Below are 14,941 nucleotides of genomic sequence, written 5' to 3' on the forward strand. Positions count from 1 at the left end.
GAAGTCCAGAGCCCAGGTTGCTGTTCTGTCCTTTCCGCTCAAATCACTGCACGAACACAATACGGTACTGAGCAACCTGACACAGCCCAGCACTGACTTCACTGCTAGTTGCCATGAAACCCCTATCAGGCAAGTAAAACATAAGAACCTGTAATATGACAAGGGAATCATCGTATTCTGATAATGATGTCAATAATAAACACCATTAATATCCTCACAATGTGCTGCATACTGCCAGGAATATATTAGCTACCATTAGTTACTTTTCACCTTCAATTAGAACAGTAAACAAATGACAACAATAACTGTGGTGACTGTACGCCAGGCTTTTTCCAAATGACAGCATATCTATTAGGGAAACACAAAGACGACCACACGAGTCATTTGCATTTTGTTAATAACTTCCGTTTTCATTAAAAGCCTCCAGACACGTCTCCTCAAACAGCATCTTTGCAACTGCATTAGGAATCCAGAGATTCTTGTAAATACACATTTTCAAAGAGCTGATTGAGATTTTAAGGGAATGTGGCAGAGAGCAGATGTGGAGATATGCGGCTATGAACATTGTGACCTCCCCGTAATGGACGTGGGCTGTTATGGACCTGACAGAGCCAGGAAGGGAAATCTCTCCTAAGAGCTGCAGCGGTCACTTCCTTTTCAGAAGCATGAGATTGAATTTCTATTGTATTTATCTTTAACAGAAAAAAAATCACACTGAGTCACCTACTGCAAAATAAAATATTGAAACTCAATAGCATACAGCTGCGTCATTTACACATTTAATTATCAAAGCGTGTGGTTCAACGCCAGAATCTGTTCTTCTTTCTCACAAAATGCTTGAGAGCTTTCCTTCCCATTTGCCTATAGAAATGTATGGATGATCTTACACACCTTCACAAGCAAAAATGAAATACCAAGTTTTAAGAGCCAAGTTTTTACAGCCAAATATAGCATCGATACTTTTCAGTATGACAAAAGCCACCTTCGACCTTTGGTTCTCATGAGAACATGGCTGAAGCGACTCAGGGTTGCATACCAGCATGGGGAGGTTTGTTCTGTTGCTAAATAGCCAATGATACCCTGGGGTTCAGTACCACCAAAACATCAGGAAAATTCAGAAATTTAATAATAGCCCATTGAAAAGACTGCTAATTCACCTGCTGTAGAACATCTGGGTTCTGCTGCATGAAATGAAGCAACCTCTGTCCATCCTGGGAAATCTCTCTACATCTTGGAGTCTTCTTGCCTTTAGAGAGGTGCTTGAAGAGGTAGGTGACAATACAGTCTAAACTAGCGCAACAGCTGGAGGAGACTATTGTATCTGTGTAAAAAATGAAACAGTTTTGAAATTGTTTCCATAAAAGAATAATTAATAATGACATTTTATAGTACTTGCAGAGCTCACCTTCCATAATCTCTTTGACATTAGGCTAATCGATACATTGACAGGACTATTTTTGATACATGAGTCGACTAGCTTCGAACACTGCTTTTATTAACAGACAGCAGTATTAAACCTTTGCTTTTGAGTAACTGGATAGCTCCATGTCCTAAAAATCCTATCAACTCCAGTCAACTTCATTCACTCCTGTATGAACGCTGCTGCCCCTCTGCCTATTGGAAAGCACAGGCTGAGCATGGAAATTGTACTGGTATTCAGTTTCACATTCAGAAGGCTCCAGATTCCTGGAAACTAAGATTCTGGTTTGATCTGCTTACTGAAAAGGCAAGGCTCAATCAAATAGAGCTGTTGCCCATGTTCTTCTCTAGTATTTCACAATGTTTCTCTGCCCCAAATAACTTACAATCAACGGCAGGTGGCAAACAATTAACAAAGGCCATTAAAGGTAGTATAAGTGTGATCACTGAACAGCCAGTTAGTCATTTTTCTTAACAACTAATAATTCAAGTAGGTTAAAGTGCATTAAATATGCTTGGCAACAACACAACAGCATTAGCTAATAAATACTTCATAAACATCCCCAAAACTAAAAGTCATGACAGCAAAGGAGGATACTGCTGAAAAGCAGAAGGAAAAGCCTCTTCACATCTTTACTTACTGTTGCTATAAGTAAGGGAGATTAAAAGCTTAAACCTATTTGCAGAGTAAATATGTCTGTCTGATTTATGTAAGTTATTTTCTTGCTAGGTGTTGCCTGCTGCGCCGCTGCTGCGCAGGAGGATTCTGCTCCTTCTGTGCAGCAGCACGACGGTAACCGTGTGCGGTCCCTGCTCCTCACGCACGCTCCCCTCGCCTCCCCAGTCGCGGTGCTGCCCCGTCCTCCCCTGACACCCCAGATGCTCCTCGGCCCGCAGACCAGCAGCTGCGGCTTCAACATTGACAGCGGAGCTGCCTCCCGTGCTTCAATGCGGCTCCTCGCGATGCCAACACCGACCGAAGCTCCTGGCACACACACAGCGGTTTAACCTGCCGGGTGCAAGGTTTAGCCCTACCTGAGATTCTCTGCAACCATCTTTCAACCATCGGATCCAGCGCAGTGGAGCGTTAGGACTCCATCCTGCTGCTGTCGACAGCAGCTACAACTTGTCTAGGCCTTTTATAGTTCACAGTTTTTATTTTAGATGGGCCACTGGAGTAAGGGATGTGTGGGGGTTGCAAAAGGAATTAAACTGTTAAAATGCTCATTCTGAGGGAAAAGGGATTAGAAGGATCCAATTAAATGTACCTTGAATTCTTTAAACTATGCTAATTTGGAGGCCTGCCAACCTTGCAGTGTTCATTTAAACACATCCCTCTAGACACTGAAGTATTTTGATCTGTGTCTGTTTAACTCTTTCAGCTCTGTGCTGACACTATTAACCCTTCACCATCTAAAAACTAATTGTGCTTTACTAAAAGTGTTTTGAAATAAACACTGAAGAAACATTTAAAGGCAAAGAAGGTACAAATGGTCTCCTAAGACTTGATTTTCTAAAGCAACCAGCTGACTTAGCAGCAGGTGTTGATCTAGCGGCTCCCAGAAATGAGCTGGAGCATCTCTATGGTCTTCACTGGACCAGTGGCCTTCCTAGGACTGAATGCCCCTGGGCAGGATGTTAAGACACATTGCCGGAACAAAGCTGAGCTCAAAGTTGTGAGTCTTGCCAAAGTAAAGACTGCACGATCTGGCACTCATCATGTTTCTCAACCAAAACAGTCCTGCATATAAACTAGAAATGCAATTCATGGCGGAATTGAATCACCATCAATAACAAGTGAGAGACTTGAAAATACGTATTTCATACGAGGGCTCTGCTGTATTTCTAAACCAGTGCTTAACTCTATTTCTTTTTAAATTGAATAATACAAAGTAAATCACTATCATCAGTTTACAAAACAGCAGTAGTTCTAAACATGCTGATACTGTACAAGTAGATATTTTACATTCGACAGTAAGTGATTTTAGCAGGACAGCAGACAGGTCTGTGCTATCATTTGCTCATGAGAATCTGATATGAGTGTTAAGAGCTACTTAAATTTGCCCATAACTATATATCAAATATGCTTCCCTATGCTCATTTTTCCTTTTGATTGCAAGGATATAACAGACAGGGAGCGTCAAGCAAACTCCCTTGAATGACTCTTCTGGGCATGTGGAACCTTGTGCTGGAGCAGAATAGCGTTCTCACTAAATCTTGGCGAGACAAGGCAGCCAACCGAATAAATAGAACAAACAAGAGCAACAAGGAGCTACCACTTCTGAGTTACGGACAGAAGAAATGGATGGAGAAGACAGAATAGAGATAGAATAATAAAAGAAACGGAGATTAAAGCTTGGGATAACCAGGAAAAAATCAAGTCAAACCGCGGTTCTCATTTCTGGTCAACTCAGCTCTGTCACCTGTGAACTAATCACTCGGATCACGAAACAAGGAGGCCACTAGCTCAAGTAACGGGAAGTTGAGCATGTATGTTACAATAGGATATATTATTTTTAAAAAGCCAAGAAAAGCCCAAAACAACTTGAGGATGCCCTTTGGTCTTAACAATATGACAACATCGTGCTGAAGGGGAATCATTTATCAACAGTTTAATGACATGGCTGAATCTCTGCAAATTGAATATTTTGTTTTTTGCACAAAGGCGATGAGAGGGAGAGTTAAGTGGTATTTTCCTTGTCCATCAATTGCTTACGGTTCAATAGTGGCATTATTTGCCTTTGAGACTAAACCTGCAGAGTAAATGGATTTAGCAATTTAACATCTAAATTAGGCAGCAAGACAGAAGAAATGTTTTACTTTTTCCTCAATGAATAGCACACTATACTATTAATCATACGGGAATTAGAAAAGCTTTGCAGAGATTAGTGACAGCATGCCAGGCAGACTACATTAAAAGGCTCCGATCCACTGAGTCAGCTGTGAAAAAGCCAGGTAAACACTTTAGAAGAGAACTATTGGAGTGTTTATCCTCGCAATAAAAGCTTAGATGAGGCTTCCATTATAGCTGATTTACGGTGAGGCGCTTCCGAAGGAATACATGTTCTTTCCCGGTGTTTATAAAGAGTGGAATCAAGCACGGTATTTACTCAGCAGCAGAATGAACATTCCTGAGAAATAAGGATTTGGGGAATGTTTATCCTACAGCTGATAACAATGAGAGTCTCAAAGGCTTCACGTATGTAAACGGAGCAGAGAAAAAAAGTCAGATACTTTCTTCCTGTGAAGGGAAGTGGTCTCTTGGTATTTAATTTTTAAAGTAAAAAGACAGCTATTTCATTTTTATAAACATTTCTGAAAATGACTCGTATGTTCTAATCCATTTAAAACACAATTCCCCCTCAGATGGCTTATAGCCCTGAGCTCTGCTATTCTGAGATGTTCTTGTGGCACTGACACAATTCAGTGAAAAAGGTAACACTTGGATCTACTTATTTTCCAAAGGCAGAAGGATGTATGTGACCAAGTAACACATAGGAAATAAATTCATATTACCCTGCCTGACACTTGGTAATGCCCCAAACACCAAAATTTTTAAAAGGATAAAACGTTAAGAAAACGTTAAGAAAACGCAGTGACAGGTAACTAACTCTTGAGATGATTCAAAATAAATAAATTACCATTTAGAGCTATAAACTGATCAAAGAGTAGTTCATCTGGACATGCCATCATAGAAGTATGGAAGCTCATGTAGTTCACAACAAAAATAAACCTTCTTGAGCACAAATGAGGAATTCAAATGCTGACAGCAATATCCATTCTTGATATATGCCATATTAAGAAACATGGTACAAAGGAAAAATAATCACTTTATCACTTTAATGTGAAAGGCAATTAAAAAAAGCAATTTCCATCTGACTAATCACGGAAAGTAAGTATTATTTTTAATGTGCAGGAGTTAAAAATTCCTACACACTTTGTTTTAGTCTCATACGCTTGCATTTATTTGAAGCACGTTAAGGACCTTAAGATGAACTGAAAGAGCACATGGGTGAAGCGCTTCTACGGTTTATGAAATGGGAAAAAAAGTGAGCTGTTAAAATTCTTGTTGATACTTTTCTCAGCAGAACATCAGCATTTCCACCAAATGAAAGTTTTCTAAGAACACATCTACGTTCCTAAAAATTAACGATTCTTCATTACTAAATTCCCACATACTTAACAGACATATCTTCTTACTCCTTCTCACTCTGAGTGAGAGAACACCACTTTCTGAGAGAGGAAAATAAACATAACACACAAAAGCTGAAGCTTATATAGCTTTTACATTTTCTTCCCTCTCTTTTGCATGAATTCCAATTGGGTTTCAAAGAGGTGGTTAACGGAAACTTGATATGCCAGTGAATTATCCAAATGAATACAACTAATATCTCAAATGGAAGAGATGCAAAGTGATAACACAGAGCAGGAATATGGTTTGCTACCAATAAACTGGCAGCTGCCAGTCGAGCTCACAAAATATATCCATTTGCAAAGGATCAACAAGCAGATCCCAGCAAAACCAGCCCCTGGGCAGAAATCGCGGTACCATCATTACAGGTGAAAAGCACTTAAAATACCTGGGAGAAGATGGATTTCAGCATTATATAATAAAATGACCTGAATACTTCTTTACTACTGCTGCTTAGCTATTCACTACCCGTTTTCACTCTGAGAGTCGGTTCCCTCTTGCAGGAAAAACTGCTGAGCGTGTTTAACACAAGGGATGCTGGGGAGTCTCGGTGCATTCACACATTCCTACCGGGCCTGACTGACACTTGGTGGTGATGGGAAACACCAGCTATTACAGACTGACATCTATACACACCAATGTTATACATTCTTTTTTCCTATTCCTTAATAACCACCCCAATCAATAAATACTACTGTAAGGTTTGAATGGCTTCTCAGTCAAAAGCTATGTAAATGCACGGTGTTCACAGGTGATCTGAATGTAGCTGCATGATTTCCTCCTTTCTTCCCTCAAATGCCCTGCTTCCTTCCCCATATTCCAAATGACTTTAGGCCACCAGCCTTCCCCCGCCCCCAAACCCAAACATTTGGACAGTCATCTGGTTTAAAAGCATGAATTAAACCATGTGGGAGAATGAAATCAGGTGCAATCAGACTGCTGTATTTTTATCTTTATTCCAGGTGTGCTCCTATGACCCTGATTCTCCTCTGAAGTATATTCAGGAAGTACTGAATAACTAGTTTGTTTTTTTCTATGGATAAAGATAGCTTTAAATTTCTGAAATCACATCACAGCTGTGCAGAACAAGTATTATTTATACAACAGCTACGTTGATCAAATAAAAACAAAACCCCACAGATTCCCGTACACATTTGAATACACTTTACTTCTGAAAAACAAATGCATGAATCTTCAGTACAATCCTTGTGGAGGCACAATAATAATTTCAACAATTCTGGTTTGTAAGAAAAAACAATTTAAAAATACCAGTGGTTAAAACCTACAGGTTAGATGTTTAAAATAACTTAGCTCCATGACCTGAAATAAGCACATTCTTAAAATGCTCAAAAGCCAGCATCTTCCATTGCCACTTGCTTTTTATTTTTTACAACACAAACGAATGTGCCTCTTTGAAAATTCTAAATACTTGAATTCTTTCTTTAGCCGAGTGCAAGTCATTCTTACCTACTGCAGTAAGTCCTTCAGATATAGAGGTAAGAATATAGAAGAAGACGCGAGGTTCTAAACTGCTAATGAAACTCATATGATCTTGGGTCAGACACTCCAACAGCGGGTAGTAAGACTGGCTTAGTTTTCGATATTGCTGCAAAAAGAGTACACATTCATAGTAAATATAGATATTACCACCGACTAACATTAACAACATTAACAGATGACAGAATAATCATCTTATTCTTTTTATGACGTGATAAACTCTAATTCAGCCATTAAATCAAAATATTTATAGCGGCAAAATATTTTCTTGTCTTCGGTAGATTTTAACTTTTCAAATTTACCACAGGATATAAACTTACTATTGGTTTAAAATAAGCTCAGGAGAACACAATAAAGCAATCAAAGCACCACACATTCTACACAGCTATCAGTCTAGTAAAATAGTATAGTGTTCTGTCCAGGTGCCAGTTTGACAGGCTTATGGCCCATATCTTCTGCAAGAAATCTTATTGAGATTTATCACAGATTTTCCCAAATTATCTCAGTGAAGGACTTTTTTGTGCTAAGTGAGGTCCTGTAACAGGATCTGGGCAGGCAAAGGCACTTGCTTAAACCCATTGGCTCAATCAGCACCTCACGGACTCTTATTTAGGGCATTTATTGTTGGGTAGTTAGGATGTGCACCCTTCATTATACAACTGATACATCAATTTTAATTGAGAGCAACTTTTCAGTTCCAAGGACTTTATTTATGTGGCAGGCATAAATCTGGGTATTAACCACCTTTAACAACGCTGAAAATAACAGTTTTGAATGAAAGTGTCATGAAGAAAATGTCACAGTTCAAATTTAGGCTGATATTGCGCAAGAACTGTTGTCTTCCCCCAGAGAACTGGGAACATGGCGTACTTTAATTTTACAGTTTTAAATTTTATGGGGAATACACGGTGACAATTCACAGATTGAAACTAATTGCAGAGAGGCTGAATAGGTGAGGATGTTTTACAGAGCACACAAGCAACCCACACGGGTTACAAGTACAGAAAGGAACAAAATTTTGCATTTCTCTCCCTCACAAGCAGCCCAGTGAAAATTCTGGAAAAGCTCCCATTTCGCACAGCAGGTCCGTCATACCTGTATTTTAGATGCTACTATATAAATAAATTCAAGTAATGGAACTGAAAACTGCATTTGAGCTGTTCTAGAGCCCTCTGTCTCATCATAACCATACAAAGCCTGTGGTGGTGTTACTTCATATTTCATGTAAAGACTCCCGAGATGAGTAATTGCTTACTAGCAAGTCACTGTGGGATATTGAAAGCAGCATTTTGACAAAGGCCTGAAGTACATTGTCAAAGTGGTTGTCCCCGTACAACTTGAAGACGCCAAAGCTGACATAATTTCCACATAAGGCAGATTTGAGTGCAGAGTAACAGATGGAAATGCCCTTGAGTTTCAACGGATAAACCTGATCTTTTGACAAAGTCCCAAGAGAGAGGATCTGATTACCTGTTTTCATAAAAAGAAAGAAAGAAAGAAAGAAACTTACATAAGCAGCTGCAAATCTAAAATATTTAGATGGCACTATCTAAACTTTTTTTTTTGCCTTTATTTTCTTTACTGTTTGGAAGAAAAACTGCTGCTGATTTTATGTAAAAGATCTGTTAATTAAGCATGACTAGAGCTTAAAAGCCACCAAGGAATTAGTATGTGAAATTTCAAATATAAGCTATGGAATTCCCGTCACTGATGTACAGCCAGATCACGGTAGCGGATTTATCAGCACGAATTCCTTAATCTGAACAGAGTTGAAACACATGTTTTTATAATTTCTCATGCTGCAGCAAAGCCTGGTTTTGATCCATTACCATGACAGTCTCTTGGGATGGTTGCTGATGCATACACACACTAAACATATCCCTCCGAAAACAAATATGTCCATTACAAAAGCCTCTATTTTACCAGTCACAGATGGGAATGACTTTTTAATTAAAATCCATGTTTGTAATGTAAAAATAACAGCTAACTGTAAATATTTGCTGTTGCTATTTGCAGGCAACAGTGACTTTTGGATCCAGTGTGCAGCAGCGCAGCAGATCCCACTGAAATCCCCTGTACAAATCTAATTATTCACAAGGCCTCATTACCAAGTTTTCTAAGTATCTTGTAATAATTTAATGCTCATCTTCACAGCACCCCAGAGTTAGTTTGTCTTCATGACAATTTTTTTTTTAACCTGAAGTAATGAATGAAAATGAGCTAAAGCAGTAGAATGAACATGGCAAAGGCGAAGCACTTCAGCTCTACCATGAAGTGGCCTTACTAGGTTGACCCCATCTGACATTGGCCTTGGCAGGCTTGGCCTCCACAAGAACCAAGTGCCACGTTTTCACTCTGTTACTACTTATCATTCTTGGTAATTTTAACTAGAGGAAAATAATGCAAACCGGTACATTTTTAAAAGCATTCCTACAAATAAAAGCACAATGCTCTGCAGATCAGATGCTTGGCTCATCTGCTTTAAGTGTCTGAGCTCATTGTCATGGCTATGATGACAACTTGGATCAAGGAGAAGGACAAATTCAAACATTGCCAGTTGAGAGAGGTAGTTATGACAATTCGGTTTTGCTTTTAGAATTAGCAATTAAACATGCCCCTAAAAACTTGCCTGAAATCACACAGATTTCATAGATTGTGTAGGATTGTTTAATATATATTGTGGCCTAATATTAACCCGTGTCTGTCTCCACGCAGCTCTCCCTTCTACCCATGCAGATTTCCATTTCCACCCGCAAATCACATACCAGCCTGATTTTAATTCTTTCTCTTAATGCTATTGATTACTGACAATGAGGAGTTTACATCATATGATTGGGAAAATAAGCCAGAAAACCTTGTTTCTAAACACCCAATGCATCGAAGTATCACCCATTTAGTACGATTTGATGCAAAGAGTGAAAGGCCTAAGTTATCGTTTAAAACATTAATCTTGTTGAGCACTTCTAGCAAGTCCAAGGCAATTTATTCATCAGGTTGTAAAGGAAAAGTATATTTACAAAAAAAGACAGGGAGTAGGATCAGAGAAGTAGTATAATAACTAGGGTCTGTAAGAAGTGGGAATGGCATTGCTAGAATTATGGGAGGGGAAGACTCAAATATTTAGCTGGGAAAGATGGTAAATCAAAATCAAGGCCTCTTAGTTCAAAAAAATAATTAATGACAATACTGAATGGTTTTGCTACTGTAAATAGTTGCATAAGCACTTCTACTACCCTGATGCTGTACTCATGAACACAGTGTGACTGGGGAAGAAGGTGCCATCCCAATGACTGCTACTGCATAGAAATTCATTCCAAATGGTGTTAAATGACTGTCTTACTAAAAATTACCAGCATCCAAAAGATCCTCTTTGAAAAGTAGAAGAAAACAAAAAAAGAAGAATGTCTTCTAGTGCACCTGGTTATTCATTTATTGTAATACTTTACACTAATTTTATGTAAATATAATTTCTCAATAAAGATAAACTCCATTTAGCTTCCTACAGTGCCTCATTTAAGATATCCCAGCCAGGTCATCTTAATCAGCACTAATCTTTTTGCCAAGAACTAGTCTAGTTACTGAGAAGATCAGTGAATTTCAAATTTTGTGAAAAAAATAAAATGAAATACAAATTTCCGTCTGTGAGATAAAGCAGGAAGGCGCACACTTTTCAAACCCCGCTATGTAAACAGTGTGCAATTGTGAGGGTGAAAACAAGACAGAAAGGTAAGTGTGCTGTAACCCAACCTCATCTGCTCTTCTCCAGTATTAAATTTCCTGCTAAAAATCTCTGCTGGCTTCAGAAATAAGCAAAGTTCTGGATCCAAGAAAGTAACAGCCTTGGGTTTACAGCTGAGCTGTCCAAGCACGACATCGTGCAATCCTTGGTCCTTGAAGGACTCAGTGTCACATGCAACAACAGATGGAAAGAGCTTAGTAGTTGTCAACGAGGCAATTATGTACTTAATATGGAAATTAATTGGAAGTCAATGGAAAAAAAGGATGATGAGGAAAGAAGCTGATAAAACCCTAGGACTGCCTTAGCCTGGGAACATGAATTCTAGGAGGTATCCCACTAGCGCTGAGCTTCTGTCATTTTTATTACTTTGCAAAAAAAATCCCCCTATAATTAAAACTTTCAATCCGTTGCTCAGCATAAAGCATTTGATGTGGGAAGGCACAACCTCTGCTCCCCTGGGCTGCCCTGGCAGAGAGGAATTCCGTGCCTATCCCTTCTATAATACTGAAAGCACAGAACCTGGGTCTAAGTGCAAGACTAAAAGCTGCTTTTTGCAAATTGACAGAGCCCACAGAGAACTGTTCTGTGTTCATGGACTCATTTTAAAAGGGCCTAAGAGTGGGAACAGCCGATTTCACATCAGCAGCAGAGGTGAAAGACCACAGGGTGCCCCTTACTAGTGCCCCAAGCCATGAGCCTCTGATCCAAGGGAGGCACTGCTAGAGCAAATACTAGTGTTTTAGCATTAGTTATTGAAAAAAAATGCAGTATGGAGCTACGCCTGACTAGATAAAACAAAGAATGATCTACTTGTAACATTTAGCAGGAGCTGCAAGGGAATATTTTTACACACCATGGATACTACTGAACATAAACTAATTTACCGAGGTACTTGGAATCAGGTCAAGAACGACTCCTCAGCTACTGAGGATATGCTTACATTTATAATCCCTGTAGCAGTGGACCAAACCACCATTTTATAAACTCCTACTGTTAAAAGACACAATTTAAAGAAATTAAATCAACATAAAAGTGGCCTTTGGCATGCTGAATTTAAAAACTGTGTTTGAAATTTGCAGTTCCTGTCAAAATGAACACTCTATGGAGACTTATCAGTGAACGTCCAGTGTTACTCCTGAGTTAAAAATCAAATCAAAAACATCTAACTTGCACCACATTCTTCTTAATGTGGGAGAAATTGTATCTCACAATTTTAAAATACACTGTCTTTCAAAATTCTCAGTAATTTCCTTTAACACAAATTTTTGCCCTGCATTGACAGCAACGTCACTTACAAAAAAATGTAAATTCAGCCTCAGAGGTGACAGAAAATTCTGACAGGAATAAGAAATAACTTTTAAAGTGACTGGGCAGAATTGCTAGATAGAAAATAAAGGCTTGAATTTGGCTGACAATTTAAACATTTCATTACCAAAAGACTCCTTAGTAGATAAGGGAAGGACCTGGAAGAACCAAGTGTGTGTGTGCAGAGGGGGAACACGAAGGCAGCAAAAACCCGAAGGGAGATGCTCCGAGGGAGAGAACATCCCCGTTATGGGGATGCAGGAGCATGTCAGGACAGGCAGCTTCCCTTTCCCTTCTCCTCCTTAATTGTTTTTACTTTAGAAGCTATAATACAAAAAAATGTTTCCTTATGGCTGAGTTTCATTTAAGCCTGGCTTGTTCTAGATTTCAGTCCAATAAGCACTATGTATAATAATACAACTAAATCATGTTAAAACATGTGTGAATTAGACGAAGATTAAAAAAAAGATTTTGGTGAGATTAAACAAAGGTTGTGAAAATGTATCACATTTATTAAGAAAAAGTGTTTTTTGCCTTTTCCCCTTTCCTGTTTTTATTATTCACCACTGCCTCATAAAGATGGTTTGGAATGTATGCTTTCCAGGCGTTCAGAATGCTGGGGCAGCATAAAGATGAGGCCGTATATAGAGAACGAAAGGAAAACATGAATCATAAAGATGAGAATGAGCTTCAAACACTAATTTTTTAAAGCTTCCACAACAACAAAACATGCATAAACCCTCTCAAATCAGCACAACGAGCATGCACAGTGCCACGATAAATTTGCCAAAAGAAACCGATTATGAAATCTGAGTCAGTAATGAAGAGCAATATATTCTGGAACTGCCATCACAAAGGAAAGGAGAGCAGATCAATGGCAACCCAGACCAGTGAACGCTCCCCTGTAAGCAAAGCTGCTGATTAAAAATACCTGTTCTACAGCAAGAACCACTTCAACCAAAATCCTGAAGAACTGTTATCTTCTGAAGTTGCTGGCACTGAATGGATTACCACACTAAGTTTTGAAATACATGTTCTAGAAGCAATTTAAAGCTCATTAGAAATAATTGTGTCTGGCTACTGGAAAATGTGGTAAAATTTAATCCACATCCAAATGCTACCTGGGCTGTGAGAACAGGAAATTGTTCTGTGCTACTGTGGGTAACCTCAGCTCTGACCTTGAGCAGTAACTGCTACAACAGCTGAAAGCTGAAGCAAAATTAAAAACTTACATCAAAGTATATCATGACAGAATGTAGATAAATAAAACCAGCATATTGAAAGTATTATTTTTATGTCAGTCTCCTATAATGAAAGGGAAGAGGCTTACTAAAATGTAAAGAAGCCACAAAACAAAAACAGACAGTCCCAAGATGCATTGAAACATCATTCCTGTACAACTGGGAGTTCAAAAACACAGAGTAAGGAGACTTGTACATACAGAATTAAAAGTGAAATATATTGGGGATGAGGAATGGTGGACTGTACTATTCCAACTCCTTTCAATTTTCTCTTCTCAGTTTATTTCAAATCACTCTATCACTCAGTCAGACCTGCTCTTGCCATAATGGACAAGACACAACACCCCTTGCCAAGCAGCTGCAGCGCCTAACAAGGATAATTGACCCTCTAAGTGCTTTTCGCATCCTACGCCAGGCTTTACATCTTTTGAACATATAGCATTTATAAAGACATCTTAAAATTGTCTTCAGCACTGTATCAGTATCAATGATAAATGAGCAGAAGGACAGGACACACTAGTACTGCCCTAATCGCAAAGCTGGATCTGTTAAGCAGAATTAAGCGCTTGCTGAGGTGCTAATTTTAAAAAATAAAAACAATTTGTATTTTAAATTTTACTCAGTGACAACTGAATATGCTTAGTATATATTAAAGATAGGCATTTTGGATTTCCAGAAGAGTTATATTTTTCTGTATGCTGGAATGGAAACCTCATAGGCTAGTTATTGGTGACAGAAGCTAAAAATGTTAACAGCAGTTATAAAAAGCTGATTAATTGTAGTCTTTTGAAATATAGTGGGCAGTAAAGCCTTCCCAGAGTGTAAGGCAGCGACCAGTTCCGAACTAGCTGCGGCAGTTCAGAATAGCACTGATCTCAGAGGTTTCCTGCATCTGAGCTGCGCGCAGTGCAGAGCAGGCTGGATTATCCAAAATCTGGGCTCCAAGAGACCAATTCATCCCCTTGCACCGCCAGCTCTTCCATGTGGACTCTGCGGTCCTGGAGTAACTACTGGCAATCACTCACAGAAAACCTGCACAATTCTGCTAAATGTTACACCTAAGTCATGGGAAGATCACTGATGGGACCCTTTTGGACACTGATGATAATACAAATGTGTTTTAAAAGCAAAATTAAAAAAATACATACATATTATGGTTGGACCCTATGATCTTAACAGTCTCTTCCAACCAAAACGATTCTATGATTATATATTGAGCGGAGGCTCATCTCCCACATCTACGTATTTCCTCCACTTGTAGTTGATACTGGATTTTAAGTTTTTCTCCCCTGTGCTGAGTACAATGTCGTCCTGCTGTAGGAACTCAGTTACCCAAGATGCAAAAGAGAGGTGTGAAAGGTCTTCTGGTCATTTCACATCTTCCCATGGCACACATCTCCAGACAGATACCACATGTCCCTGAGTATCTTCCATACGATTTAACACAGAGGCTTCGACAGGCTCTGTATCTTCACCACTTAGTTTTAAATCTTAAATCCAGACTGTCCTGAAATTTCCTTTTCCATTGCATAATTAAATTCTAGCACA

General features: G+C 38.9%; 1 protein-coding gene across 3 annotated transcripts in view; it reads right to left on the bottom strand.

Annotated features, from left to right (window-relative positions):
• Positions 1-14,941, bottom strand: part of RANBP17 (RAN binding protein 17) — a 149,503-nt gene that overhangs the window by 21,620 nt on the left and 112,942 nt on the right. For 2 of the 3 annotated variants that reach the window (XM_071814818.1, XM_065849006.2), the window contains 3 exons: positions 8,364-8,578; positions 7,079-7,217; positions 1,158-1,321 (listed from right to left, as the gene is read on the bottom strand). In XM_071814818.1, coding sequence (XP_071670919.1) covers positions 1,158-1,321; positions 7,079-7,217; positions 8,364-8,578 — 518 coding nt within the window. The remainder of the gene's footprint in view (positions 1-1,157; positions 1,322-7,078; positions 7,218-8,363; positions 8,579-14,941) is intronic. The other variant, XR_011741396.1, reaches the window with a different exon arrangement.

This window comes from Patagioenas fasciata, chromosome 14 (assembly GCF_037038585.1).
Source record: "Patagioenas fasciata isolate bPatFas1 chromosome 14, bPatFas1.hap1, whole genome shotgun sequence".
NCBI lineage: Eukaryota > Metazoa > Chordata > Aves > Columbiformes > Columbidae > Patagioenas > Patagioenas fasciata.